Source organism: Lichenostomus cassidix, chromosome 4 (genome assembly GCF_008360975.1).
Source record: "Lichenostomus cassidix isolate B80296 chromosome 4, HeHo_3.0, whole genome shotgun sequence".
In the NCBI taxonomy this organism is placed as follows: Eukaryota; Metazoa; Chordata; class Aves; order Passeriformes; family Meliphagidae; genus Lichenostomus; species Lichenostomus cassidix.
In genome coordinates this window covers 63192596-63206323 of record NC_139484.1, presented here as the reverse complement: position 1 = coordinate 63206323, position 13728 = coordinate 63192596, and the positions used below count along the sequence as shown (strand labels likewise).

Genomic DNA, 13728 nt, shown 5'->3' with positions numbered 1-13728 from the left:
TAGATTTTTGTTGTAGTTTGTTTTCCAAAAGGAGGATAGGGAAGATTTTTCCTTATTCATTGTTTGTTGAAAATCAGTGATGAAAAAGTAAAACGTTCAGATTATATTTCTTATATCACTTAACATTTTAAGATTACACAAGGGGGATTTTTTAGCAGTATAATTATGCAATATGATTTACATACCAATTCTGGTTTTCCTTTAATGGTTTCCATAACAAGACCATCATTTTCTCTAGAGTAATCACTGGCCGATTTACCTTTGCATCCCATCTTCGGCTCGTTCTCAGTTTGGCGCCCCTGAGTGACAGAGAATGTCACTCTTTGCTTATTGTTAAGTGCACTCAAACATTTTTGGTTAAAGAAAGCTCTTAGTTTAAAAAAAAAAAGACACAAACATCTTTGAGGGAGGCAGGAATTTTGGTTAATATCAGTTAAAAACAGATTTCTGCAAGCCCTATAAAAGATTACAGTATGTTTTGAAATGCATAATTTAAGAGACAAGGAAAGTTAAAAGTGGCTGCATAGCAACAAGTACACAGCATGTTCAGCTCATGGTACTCCGTGCCTTGAGGAAGACTTTTGGTGTTTATTACTTGATTAGATTTCAGCTTTTGTTTTCGAAAAAACATGTTTCACTAGTATTTTCTCACAGCAAGTTAGTTCTTTATTCTAGAATTTTGTCTTCTTATATCTAATAGTTAAAAATTACTAAGACGAAAATCTGTATGAAATTTCTCTCAGAAATTTTAAGCCTGAGGGTAGAGATTAACAATTAATCTCATTCTTAAGAAAGAGACCGTCATGAGAATGAAGAACTTTCTCATATAAATTGAGTTACAGTCTCACCAGGATGCAGTTATAAAGGTAAGTTTTCATGCATCAAGACACTATGTATTTCTGCATTTAGTTGTTTACAAATTACACTAAACCCAACTGAGTACTGTATTTTATTTGAGCATAATTTGTTGAGACAATACTGAATCCAGAGGATGACCTATCACTCAGTTCCAGGTTTGACATCTGTGAGCCTGTTTGGCTCCAACTACCTATGCCTTTTAAGAAGATTTTTATACTTACTGTCCTTACTTTTATACAGGACATTATTCAAGACCTGTAATTTAAAATAAATTGCCCATATCCAACATCCAAGTAGTTTAGAAAACAGTTTAAGCAAAATGTGAAAATGTTACATTTTCATACCTTCATTTTTCTGAGTCTGGATTTGTTGTCATGACACCAAGCCAAGCAAGTCATAGTCTCTTGTCTTTCCAATGACTCTTCCACTTCTTTAGCAGTCAAAAACATCTCAATATTTACCAAGTCCTTCAAAAAACAAAAAAAGGAAAGAAGATCTTGTTAAATTATACTCACTTTACACAGGAATTCTTCAGTGGAGCTGGAATACAGAGATATAAAAGACTTTGTTCTCAAGATCTCTGGTTTTCAGAATCATACTTTGCAAAAAGACATTACAGGATATTTCCACAGACTGAAATGTTCTGATACTGACAACAGCTCTCTGAGTCTGGTTACATAACAGAACTAGAACATAAAAATGAACAAAAATATCAAAGATTACACCTATAATCTTGCAGACTTTTGTACAACTGACATGCTTAATATCACAAATATTACCACAGCTTTAGTGAACAAAACCATTGGCAGAAACAGATGGCATTTTCAGCTGTCAGAACAGCTGAATATAGTAAGTCTTAGAAGTTCTACCTTCCATTAGACAAAGCTGAAAACTAGAACTAGCATCAGCTGTATCACATTCACATCTTGCATTTAATTAGCCAGTTTTTCCTTACAAATACAGGAAATCTAATATTATTGGGAAAGTGGACAAGATCATGTTAGGGTTATCAAAATAGTTATTTACAGAAACTTAAGCCACATGTATTTCTAAAGTGCAGCAGAAGTTGCAGCTTTTACTAAATCTTTCTCTCATTACTTGAATTGTAAAACCAAAACATTAAGATACAGCTATATTTTATAGGTTGTATGACCACAGCAACAAAACCATTTACCATCAAAAGAATAAAGGGCCTCATGCAGCTCTAGTGGTATCAAATCCAGGTAAGTCAGACTGAGGTCAGAATTCAGACAACTACAAGTTTACAGAACACTGAGACTGGACTTTAACTCTTCCTATCCTCTTAGAGATAAAAATCTATTTTATCAATGTGTTGGCAAATGGACTGAAAGAATGTCAACCTGTTCCACAACAGTATTTTTAAGGTATTCCTACAAGAATATCAAAATAATCTTTTTGCTGAAGTTTTTCTGATGATATGTTCAAGTGGGAGAAAAGTGCATTACTCCCCTGTGCATGATGAGGTGACCCTATAAAAACCTCTTGCCCATTAACTCATCTGTGTAAGTAGCTTGATGTCTAACACAGTCATATTAATTATCTTGCTTGCATTCCATACAGCTGCTGAGTGGAAAGACAATTCCATTTAAGTTAAAAACAGTAACATCTCCATATATCTCCTCAAGCTTTTTTGAGCTATGTGCCCTCTTAATGAACAGCATTTGCTTATACACTAAATTAAAACAAAAGCATTTTCTTTTGCATCAAAAAAAAGAACTGGATCTGCTAAGCAGAAACAAATCACTGGTTTAATCTCATTTGTTAGCTTTTTATAGTTTAAGCTTCATTACAAAAAAAAGCAAAAAAAAGCAAAAAAAAAAAAAAAAAGCAGCACAAGGGCAGCATTTTTAATAAGCCCATGAGCTGGTGAGAGAATCCCAGCTATCTGTATTTATCAACCAAGTATCAGTATAGCAGCCCTCTACTATGAGCAAGAAGACTGCAGTTGCTGCTGAGGCAGACAAAACTCTTAACTAAAAAGAGAATTTCTCCATTCCTTTTGAAAATTTAAAATGAAAAAGGTTCTATTTAACAGAAATGCTAATTAGATTCGTGGTTGCCAAAAGAAGTCAAAGCTTGGCAGCCTTCTCTATTAAATAGACAGTATGTATCCAGAAAACAGAGGAGAAGATTTTAAATTAAAACAGTTTCTTTCAGAACCAACAATTACGTTTAAATTGCACCAATAAATAGGATTTTCTTCTCTGTTGACTCGATAGAAAGTTAAGGAACAATATAAAAAAGGCATTAAGAAATCCTTTTGTAGAGACAGAAATAGCTTTTGCATTTGATTAGAGGTAGTTAGAAGTCTTAATCATGCAGACTGATACCAGAAAAATACTCAGACACAATTGGGCAATAAACCTTTAAAAAAACCCACATGTACTCATTCTACACAGGTTTTATTTTAATCTGATCATACTTTCCTATCCGTTTTGGTGGTGCCACCTACTCTTGGTGCTTCTTCCTTTGCTAGGAGTAAGGAAACAGTAAAAGGGGAGTATCAGAGGCTGAATCAAAACCAGCACAGCTCTTCTACACAGACCATTCAGGAGTACTCCTTGTCTGCCTCATCTTGGATGGACAGGAACTACTTTGGTATTTGTAACAAATATCTCATGTTTCAGTCGAAAAAATCCCCATTAAGACCCCAATCCTGAATAGCTTTGTGGAAGTATTCTGCAATTCAGAGTAGTACAGGCTGCAGACCACACAGAAACATTGTCTTTCTCAGCTCCCAAAACAAGATTAAGATTTAACAAGCTGCTACGAAGCACACCTCTTATATAATTAATTTACATATAAAATTGAGTAAATGTAAATACACAATTTTAGAGAAATATAACCACTTGATTTTGCAGGTGCAGAAAAAGCAGAAGCAAGAAATCTGCTGCCACACACTCCCCCTCGAAATGACACAGTATTCAGCACCATGGCAAACGTTTTCTGACTTGTATATAAACTAGAAAGGAATTCTAAACTCTTTAATTACCCCCTTTGCAACTCTAACGTCTCCCTTCATTTCACACTTTCAGCTTTCACACTGGAACAGGGGTTGCAGTACCTTCCTGCCAGAACTGCAGAACTAAGGAGAACCTACCCTGCACACAGATTATTTCAGTGCTGTGATCAAACCATAACTCTTAGCACAGACTTTCCAGCCTCCTGTGCATTGTCACAACTTTGCCTAAATCGCTTGATTATGAGCACACAATACCTGAGGTGAGCAGAAAGACCAATTTTCATGAAACTTTCATTAATTTCTACAGTACTGAAAAACAGTCTCAAATGTCTCAAGGATGAGAACTTGCTCCATTAAGTATTAGCAACAATTATCCAAACACTCAAGAGGAGGAGCACAGTACAAACCAGGAAGCACCCCTGGATTTTATAATTTCTGCTTTAAAAAACCACTGTTGGCTAAATGAACTAACTTTCCTTTCTATAGAACAGTCACTAACCAGGTATCAGAAGGGTAACTATTTCAACACTGGGTGAACTTTATAATAAAAGAACTATTTAACTCCATTACAACTGTGAAAACTCCAGAGAAAGACATTTATTATTAGAGAAAACTGCACATGAAGGCTGAAGACACTTCAGTGAAAGCAAAGATACTTTATTTAAACAAGAATACAGCTATCCATCACCCTGTGCTCTGCCTGATTTACATATATATAGCTTTTAAAATATCACTGCTGCTTTTTAAGCTGCAAGTGCCTCCAGGGAGGGAGGTTACCAACCCTATGATTCTGCACAGAACTCCAATTATTAGGTATAAAATACTGTGAAGAATGAGGATTCCTTGATGATGATGATGATTACTAGATACATACTCGTGGCTAACATAAAAGCTGTACCCTATTTGCTCAGATGGGTTCTTAGTAAGAACATCCCAAGCATGTTTATGCACATCCCCTCCTCTGAGCAGCTTTGGGACTCTGGTCAGTGTGAGCAGTTGATGGGCTGAACTCCCAGGGCATCTCAGCCCATGCCAGGGTGCTCTCCTTAGCTGTGCCTTGTTTTCAGAGACTCCAGCACCTGCCCACACTGGAGGGCAAGACTGCAGCAAAAAAGGAGCACTTGTCTGAAACACCAGAACTAAGAGAACAATGAAAATGGGACCAGGACTTAATGAATTTATGTGGTTGTGCTACAGAAAAGAAAAAGTGATTCACAAAAATCCAGTGAAGGTTATGAAGAATAATAGCTGTGAAATAATGAGAAGGTACGTAGAAAGGCAGTAGGGTAATTTGGTTTAACTGGCAGATATATAAGCTTCACATGAATTTACTATTAAACACAGTTACGTCTATTCTAAAGCTGTGAACCAAACTGGCAAATATATATCAAAATGTGAATTTAAACTGAATTTAAAGCCAAACAAAGGCTGTAACTTTAGATTGCGCGGAGTTAAGAGAATTCAGCAGTGAATTGGGAAAAAACCAGATCTACATATGTGGCTCTAAATTCACCAAGAAAACTGTTCAGAATTTTCAGCACCAGATGCAACAAAAAAAACAACTTTGCATTAGATCGCATGTCAAATGGCTTAGAAAGAACAAAAACATCTTTTCTGCAGCAGCAAAATAACTACAGAAATTTATGTAGTGTTTATGTGAGGCTTTTTATGTAACATTTTAAAATTCAGAGCAATCAGGTCAAGTCATTCCTCTCCCTCGGTCTCCACTCTGCACAAAAGCGGAAATACTTTTACTTTATGAGATCTCCAGTCACAAGTCTGGAAAGCTGTCAGAAGGAATGAGTGATAAAATCCCTTATAATTCACATTAACTTTTATTTATTAATATAAACCCCAGAATGTTTCACATATGAAATGTGAATCTTTAACAGGGCCCAAAACCAACCAGAAGCGAGTAGTAAAACATGTAATACTTGATATTTTCAAATCTCCCATAAGCTCTTCTCAAAACAAGATTAATTCATCAGAAAAGAAACATAAGGCTTAAACATGATAAAAGAAAAGATTTGATTCAGTGAGAAAAGGTAGCATTTTGTAGAAAAGAAAGTTTCTTCAGTGGAAAAAAGCATCTCATAAAATAGGCTATTCGTTGTATGAAATAAGCAATTTATATCATAAGATGCTGTTTATGTATTTTTTAAAAAATGTAAATTGCTTATTTTTAATTGCTTACTAGCATCAATATGAAATTGAAAATAGGCCAGTATGCCTCAAGCTATCAGTGGCTCATTGCCAAGAGTATGTACCAATAACAATTTTAATAAGATTGACTATCTATCTATACACATTACATGCATAAGAGCACTACCCTCATAAAAAAGCCTTTGCTGATGCACTTCAGCGTTCAGCAGCACGGTAAACTACTTGTCTATGAAATACAATAAACACTTAGATCACTCAAACAGCAACTTTAGAAAAAGCTGTGTTAAGCTTTTAATGACTACTCACTCACATACCCTCCACTTGCAACACAACCTTCAGTATAATTCAGTTCTATGGAAGTGAAATAGAAATGCAGTAATGAAGAGTTACAAACAAAGAGGTCAATTTAGTCTTCTATATTAATATATTCATTTGTTACAATTTCCCCTGTGATGAGCACACAGCAGATCCAGGCATCATCTCAATGCTGTGATCATTGTTACACAGCTCAGGGAGAAGGCAAACGCAAGGAGCTACAAGGTAAGAAGAGAGGAGCAGCTGGGGAAGAAGAGGTCAGAGGATTCCCACAGAGAAAAGAGGAATCACCTGGCAGGAGCAGGAAGCCTGGAACACACCACAGTCACACTGCCTACTTGAAAACATGTGCAGAAAGGAAAAGTGAGGTGCAGGTGAAGAGGGGGACAGTGCAGGTGGTTTTGGATGGCAGTAACATGAATTGGGAATTCCTCCACCCCTATACAAGGGCAGGAATGAAAGGCCACTGGAGTAACAGTTTCTTCAAAGTCAACACAAGGTATGTATGAAGTGCATTGACGTTAAAGGGAGACACAAATTAAGAAAATAATGGCATAGGTGGTGACAATACAGCAACACCACAATTACTGAAGATCAGTTAAAGTGGGGCACAAATTAACATTAAGAGGCCTCCTTACTCTCTGCTCATAAAATAACATTGTCTGTAGTTCATTAAGCTACTATTAAGTGTTATAATGCTACACACATTAACAGGATTAGAGAGAAACTAAACAGTAACTGACAGAATGTCCTACTCAAAGCCAGCTGCAGAGCTAGTTATCGGGGAAAAAAGCAAAGACAGACAGCCAAACCACAGATTCATCAACAGAAGAGCCAGAAATGTTTTTGTCTACAAAGTAAACACAGTACCCATGGTGTACAGTCCAGCTTTCACATGAGAGCATCTTCCGTGCCCTCAGCATAGCACAGACCTTTTAGTTCTGCCTGGTTATTTTTGAAAGATCCCAGCATCTTAACCAAGTGTCTGTCAGAAAACATGGTCTTTATATAACATCAGAAGATACTGGTACTTTTGTAAATTGGGTCTAGTGATTAATTCATGTCTTAACCTTGTGTCCAAGTCCAATTTTTCTGACTTTTGGTTCTGTTTACTGTTTCCTCCCTAAGCCTTTCTGCACTAGATTACAAAACTCCTTGGTATTTGACCTCTGCTCTCACACCTACCAAAAGCACTCACCCATAACATTTTCCAGTCATCCTTTCCCTCCAGCTTTGCCAACAGCTTTCCTAAAGTGTGGTCACCAAAAACTATACATATTCTGGTACTGACTGCTCCAGAGCCAAGCAAAAGCAGTGTTTCATCCACCTCCTTTTGCTCAAGGACATAAGCTGCTTGGAAGAGCCTCAAAGTTGGAGCGAGCACTGAGGTTGGTTATTAGCAATCTGTTTTCTCAATGCATCCTCTGCTCCTGCCTCAGCAATTTTTGTAGCTCAGCAAATGGCTGCACCTTTACCCATCAGCACATTATACCACACTAAGTACAGTAATAAATGACTACATTACAGTGCTGTGACAAAACCTCTAGAGCTTAAGATGCATCACTGGGCAGAAAAAAAGAGCCTCATTTTCTGTCATAGCCTCTTCTAGCAGAGGAAAGGCACCCAATCCTTTTTCAGGGGAGCACAAGCCCTGCAGCTTTTGTCCATGCAGGATCAGTCTGTTTTAGCAGCTACACATTCTCTAACAAAACACTATCCTGTCATCCAATGTAGTAGTAAGAGAAAGCATTAAATGTAAGGCAAGATTTACACTCTGAAAGACAATCTGGCAGGAAGAGACGTAACTGAACCCAAACCTCTTCTACTCCTGAGCAATCTCCAGGTGATAACACCATTCCCCATTTAGGTAAAATATCAATTCAAAAATTTTTCTTGCATCACGAGCCTTCCAGACTAAGTATTTTGTAATAAATTAGCTCAGTTATGATACACTACAGGTAACCCACTTAGTCTAAACAGACTGAAAAAAATAAGGTGTTCAACATCACAGCACACTTCATGTTGTTGGCTTTTGAAGTGTCAAATGATTTGTAACGAGAAAGTTTGTTATTCTGCTTCGATCTTGACTATTTCACATTTACATAATTCTAATTCCTCAAGATGCTTGAGACAAACTGCAGATGTAAGGCTGTGCAGGAATTGCAGCACTTTGAAATTCAGATGAACACACCCAGACACTCATTATACCAATCTACTCAAAGTTGCCATGCCTACGCTAGGTACAGCCAAAACACATTTAAAGGAGTTTCCGAGTAGCTCTCTATACTTGGCACTGCAGGGGAAGTCCAAGCAGCACCAGCTAGAATCCTGGCACCTTTAAATCAGTTATGCCACCTTAGGAGCTCCTTCATACTTAGTTTTTCTATAACATCTCTAGTGTGGGAACAGCAAGTCACAAGAGAGGGACACAAATAGCTCCTGGCAAAAAACACCTTTTACCATTCAGCCTGCATTTGGAAAGTGAGCTTGGCTGTGTTCTGCATGACAGTGAAGTAAATAATACATTCAAGCATCATGCTGAATATTATTTACCTATTTAAAATTGAATTGTTATGAATATAGACTTGTTTTGATTAATTACTTTAATACATATGTGTGTGTTTGCCTACAAGCAATTCTTAGACTATGCATCTTAACAAGGAGGATTTCTAAAGGTACATTTGTATAATAGTTAAAAGAAGTATTTATTCAGCTTTTAACTTTTTGAGTGAAGACTTAAAACTGATCCTTTTTGTGATGCTCAAATGTGCAGGTTATTTTCTGATCTCCCATTTTTTGAGGGAGTCATCAAGTAGAAACAGTTATTCAGGGAATGGATTACTTCAAAAAAAGCAGCTTCAGTAAGATTTTGCCCCATAGCAGACAGAAATCCTTCAGCAATATTCTACTGAGGTGTCAGCTGAAGGATCCATATCACAGAGCTGAGGAACACTTTCATAAAGCAAGAAAAGAACATTTAACTTCAGGGTTGAAAAAAGGAACACTGATATAGAATAGGAAAAAAGAGATCAGGTACTTTGTCAAAAGCCATGAAGCTTAAGAATTCAAGTTTCTCTTATGCCACAGGACATAATGCTGAATATTATTTACTTATTTAAAATGCAATTGTTATGAATATATACTTGTTTTGATTAATTACTTTAATACATATGTGTGTAATCAAATAAGATTTCACAGCTTTCTGTAACAAAATTAACATAGAGAAACATACTTGAATCTGTTGCAAGTATCTTTTCTAGTTAGGCTAATCCCTCCAAAACAGTTTCCAATATACAAAAACTGAAGATACAATGATGCAGTAGAAAAGAGTAATTGGACAAAACTGGAGAGAGGGAAGAACGGAAGATAACCAGCTTTTCCAGCGACTACTATTCCTTTCATTGAATCAAAATTAAATTTTTTTAATAAATGTATTTACTACTTTGAAAGACAATTAGGTATTTTTAGAACGGCTTTTCAGTATTTGCCCTGTTGTGATATTCTCCAGGGAACAATCATTACCACAGATTTAGAAGTTCTGCTCAAGAGGGAAACCACTGACAGTAACTGGAGATCAGAACTCCCACTTCAAGGAAATTGTAAACCTTTTGGGACTGTGTCATTGTCAATAGTGCTTGAAGTGTCAAGAAGCCCTTCTAATACAGATCAATATGTCTACACATATGGTCTTATGTCTACACAAAACTTCTGAAGTCAATGGAATACTCAATTTTTTCCCCCCCAGTTCTCAAAAGCAAAAAGCACACTGTGGGATGAATGCAAAGGGCTAGTTAAGTATCTTTGAAGGATGATGCACCTACTTAATTACTGATCTAAGAACATTTATTGCCAGAACTTTAATTGATATGCATAATCCCAGATTTAAGGCCAAATTAACCAGTTTTAAGCTATTTAAGAGTTTTTTCAGCTGAAGCATACAACTGCATTACAGTGTCACTGCCCAGCCTGCCCAGGGGTAGAGTAGGTCTTCTGTTCCTCAGTGAATTATAGATTTTTAAATCATTTGCTCCCTGCCCCAACACACTAAAAATTGGGTGGAATTTATGCTATTCTTCACAGAAAAAAACATTGCCACTTGTACAGCTTTTGTACAGCATGAGCATTAAGGCTAGGAGATATATTCTTTCACTAAAATAAGCTAAGCAAAGATGGAAAGAGGATTTACAGCACATGATAAAGGAGACTGGTAGCTTCAAAATCTGGGTTTGTTTTCAATCCTACAGGCAAAAATCACTACAGCTATGCATATTTAAGCAAAGAATGTAAGGATACTTTATATGTTTATTTTTTCTTCCTAGCCTGTAAAGGAAAGGGCTGGGGAAAAAAAAAATTAAACCCCACCACCTCCAGAAACAACACACTAAGTACTAAATAGACAGTCTAATTTTACAATTTATCTACAAACAGAAACCAACTTCCTACTGGAACACCACACTACCAAAACTAGACTTGCATATCAATTAATGGCACAGAAATGAGATAGCAGTGTAGCAGAACATGGAATAACAAAGTTGAAGTTAAAAGGCAACCTTGCCAGCCAGCTGAAAATATGAATCTGCAGATGAAAACAGGCATTTTTATATTGGTGTGGCATTATAAGGTTGTGATAATGACCTTATTTTGATTCTATTTAGTCTAATAAGCCAATACTGATGAGTTTTATTCGTATGCAACAACAAAAAAAAAAAAAAACCAAAAAAACCTTAACACATAGTTTGTATCTTCAACCCAAAGTGTTTTTCACATAATTAGGGAGCCAGAGGACATAAAGATAAAAACCCACAATAGAATCCCCTCCACCCCATTTACTTTGGCACAAAAATGACATTTCTATCTTTGACTGTCAGCTCTTATTTTAGTATTACTCATATTTTGTTACTTTCACAAGTAGCATCACTTTTCTTTAAAGATGTATAACATATATTTCATCTTTGGCATTTATTTCTTATATTGCCATAACTTTATGCTGTATAAATGCCCTATGCCCCAAGTTATTCCTTACTTGAACTAGTTCATAACTCTGATATTTAAAACTTCCCTATAATTTTTCACATCCAGTATTTCTTTCCATTCTGTTTGCTTCCTAGTTTATACCATGCTTTTTAAACACTTATCTTCTATTACAAGATTTCATAGCCTATCATTCCTATGAAGGTAATTAATTTAGAAAATAGCCTAAAATTTGTCACAGCCCATCAAAAACTATTAGAATTGGACACAATGGCACAGTCAATCTTTGCCAATAGTACACAGCTGACAGTTTGCTCAAACACAGGGATGATTTAATGGTTTTCCTTTGGTCACTGAAGCATTCCTTTCTGACCTGCTTCACCCATGAAGCACCTTTGCAGCTCTGCAGGTCTCTTCACATCCAGGAGCCACACAAGAAACTTAAAACAAGCAGGCTGAGACTTGCTCCCAAGACTGGTGTAACAGCTACTGGAAAGTGTTTAACCTGGGATCCCCAAGCTATGACTGAACTGGAAAGAGCTTCTTCCTTCAGCCTTTCTAACGAACAGCAAAGGGCACCTTGGCCATTTGCCTTGCAATCAGAGGAACAGAATCACAGAATGGTTGAGGTTGGGTCCTCTGGAACTTGTGAAACCTCCCTGCTCAGAGCAGGGTCACATCTAACAGGTTACTTAGGATCTTTCCCTTTCCAGTCTGGTTTTGAGCATCTCCAAGTACAGGGATATTCCACAAGTCCTTGTGTCTGCTGGGGAGCCCAGAACTGGATACAGCACTCCCCATGGCTCTAACCAGTGTTGAGTAGAGAGGCTGGATCACCCCCTTTCTGTGCTGCTGCTGTTATCCCAGTGCAACCCAGAGTGCTGTTGAGTTGTCTTTGCCTGAGAGTGCATTGCTGGCACTTGTCCATCAGCCTCACCTCTGGCTGCTGGACAAGCTGAACAGTAACACCTTTTTTTCGGGTTCTTATTCAGGTTCTTATATAATGTCTACCCAATGGTAACAGTCTCAAGACAAGACTGGCCGTGGGGATATTAATCAAAATTCCAGGTGAAACCACAGTAAACAAAGATTACTTTGAATGAGAGAATACCATGGTGTTTTGTAATCTCAACAGCAAAGTTACATTAGTAAGCATTAGAGAATATTTCAATGCTCACATCCTTCAGCAAGAAAGGAACAAAAAGAAACAGAAATGGTGTCTTATTAAAACAGCAAAACCACAAATTCTGTGTAACAACCAAGTGCCAGTATCATACGCTGTAAAAACTGTTCACAAAGATGATCAACATACAGTAAGAAAGGCCAAGTGCAAAGCAGAGAAACTGAGGGAAGCCTTATCTTCATTAAGCCAAAACAAACTGTAATGCTGACTAAAATGCATAATTTGAGCAAACTAGAAGAAAAATGGCCTCAGTGCATTCAACGTGCAACTGTGTTCTGTGCTATTCCAGTTACTTTGGTGTTATGCAAATAAAAAGAATTAGGCTTGCAGGCAGAAGGTAAATAATCTTAGCTAAAACTTCCTTTCTAACACAAAATTTTCTATTCAACAAACAGAATGAAAAGCTTTAAGGCTTCACAGGTATGATGCTGTGTACCCCAGGGTCTTGCAGTATATGATGACAGACTTCCACACTCATGTCTAAAGCTGAGTATTACTTAATCAGGCATAATAGAACTTGCTATGAAAGTGAAAATATTTCCATAGTGCTTTTTCAGCAGACCTAGTAGGTACAGTAACATGATGATTCAGCAGAGATGAGCTCCTGCTCAAAACAGAGGGAAACATCTACCAGAAGTGGGAGAGCTGCTGACCAGTCAAGATGCAGTTATCCCAGCATAATTGCCTTGGGTATTTTTGACTCACATGCATGGGCTGTATCTCTAGTGAGGCACAACAGCCTCTTAGGTTGATTTTTTCAGGGCTATTTCCTAGTAATACTTTATAACCCCCTTTCCCTCTCACTTCTATTCAGCCTCTACATGCTATTTCCTATTTGGCATTTACTGAAATTGCTGCTAGTTGAACAGGATTAGACCAGTAAAGCAGCCAAGGAATAACATACATATGGCAGATCAGTTCCTGTGACAATACAAAGAACAAGTACATATGCTCTAATTTTACATCAGTAACAAAAATGTATTTTCTCCCAACAAAATGACAGATGTGTTCAACTACACCACCTAAGACAGGCTAAGTATGTAAGACATGTAACAGAACTCAACTTTCAGCATCTGTATTGGAGTAAGATGTTAACTATTAGAGTTGCATATCTTCTAGAATCAGGAATATCAAAAGAGCTTTAGACTGAAGGCTCTCTCAGGATGAAATAGCAAAGGCTACCTAAAATTCGCAAAATCAATTTTCTCTAGACAAACAGAAAATTCTTAAACAATCAGTTTTAATGTCCTTGTGG

The 13728-nt window shown here is 37.0% G+C and overlaps 1 protein-coding gene across 6 annotated transcripts in view; it reads right to left on the bottom strand.

Annotated features, from left to right (window-relative positions):
* MAEA (macrophage erythroblast attacher, E3 ubiquitin ligase) overlaps positions 1–13728 on the bottom strand; it is a 49452-nt gene that overhangs the window by 13314 nt on the left and 22410 nt on the right. For 5 of the 6 annotated variants that reach the window (XM_085059592.1, XM_085059590.1, XM_085059587.1 and 2 more), the window contains exons 4-5: positions 1203–1325; positions 186–299 (exon numbers count right to left, since the gene is read on the bottom strand). In XM_085059592.1, the coding sequence (XP_084915718.1) occupies positions 186–299; positions 1203–1325 (237 nt within the window). The remainder of the gene's footprint in view (positions 1–185; positions 300–1202; positions 1326–13728) is intronic. The other variant, XM_085059588.1, reaches the window with a different exon arrangement.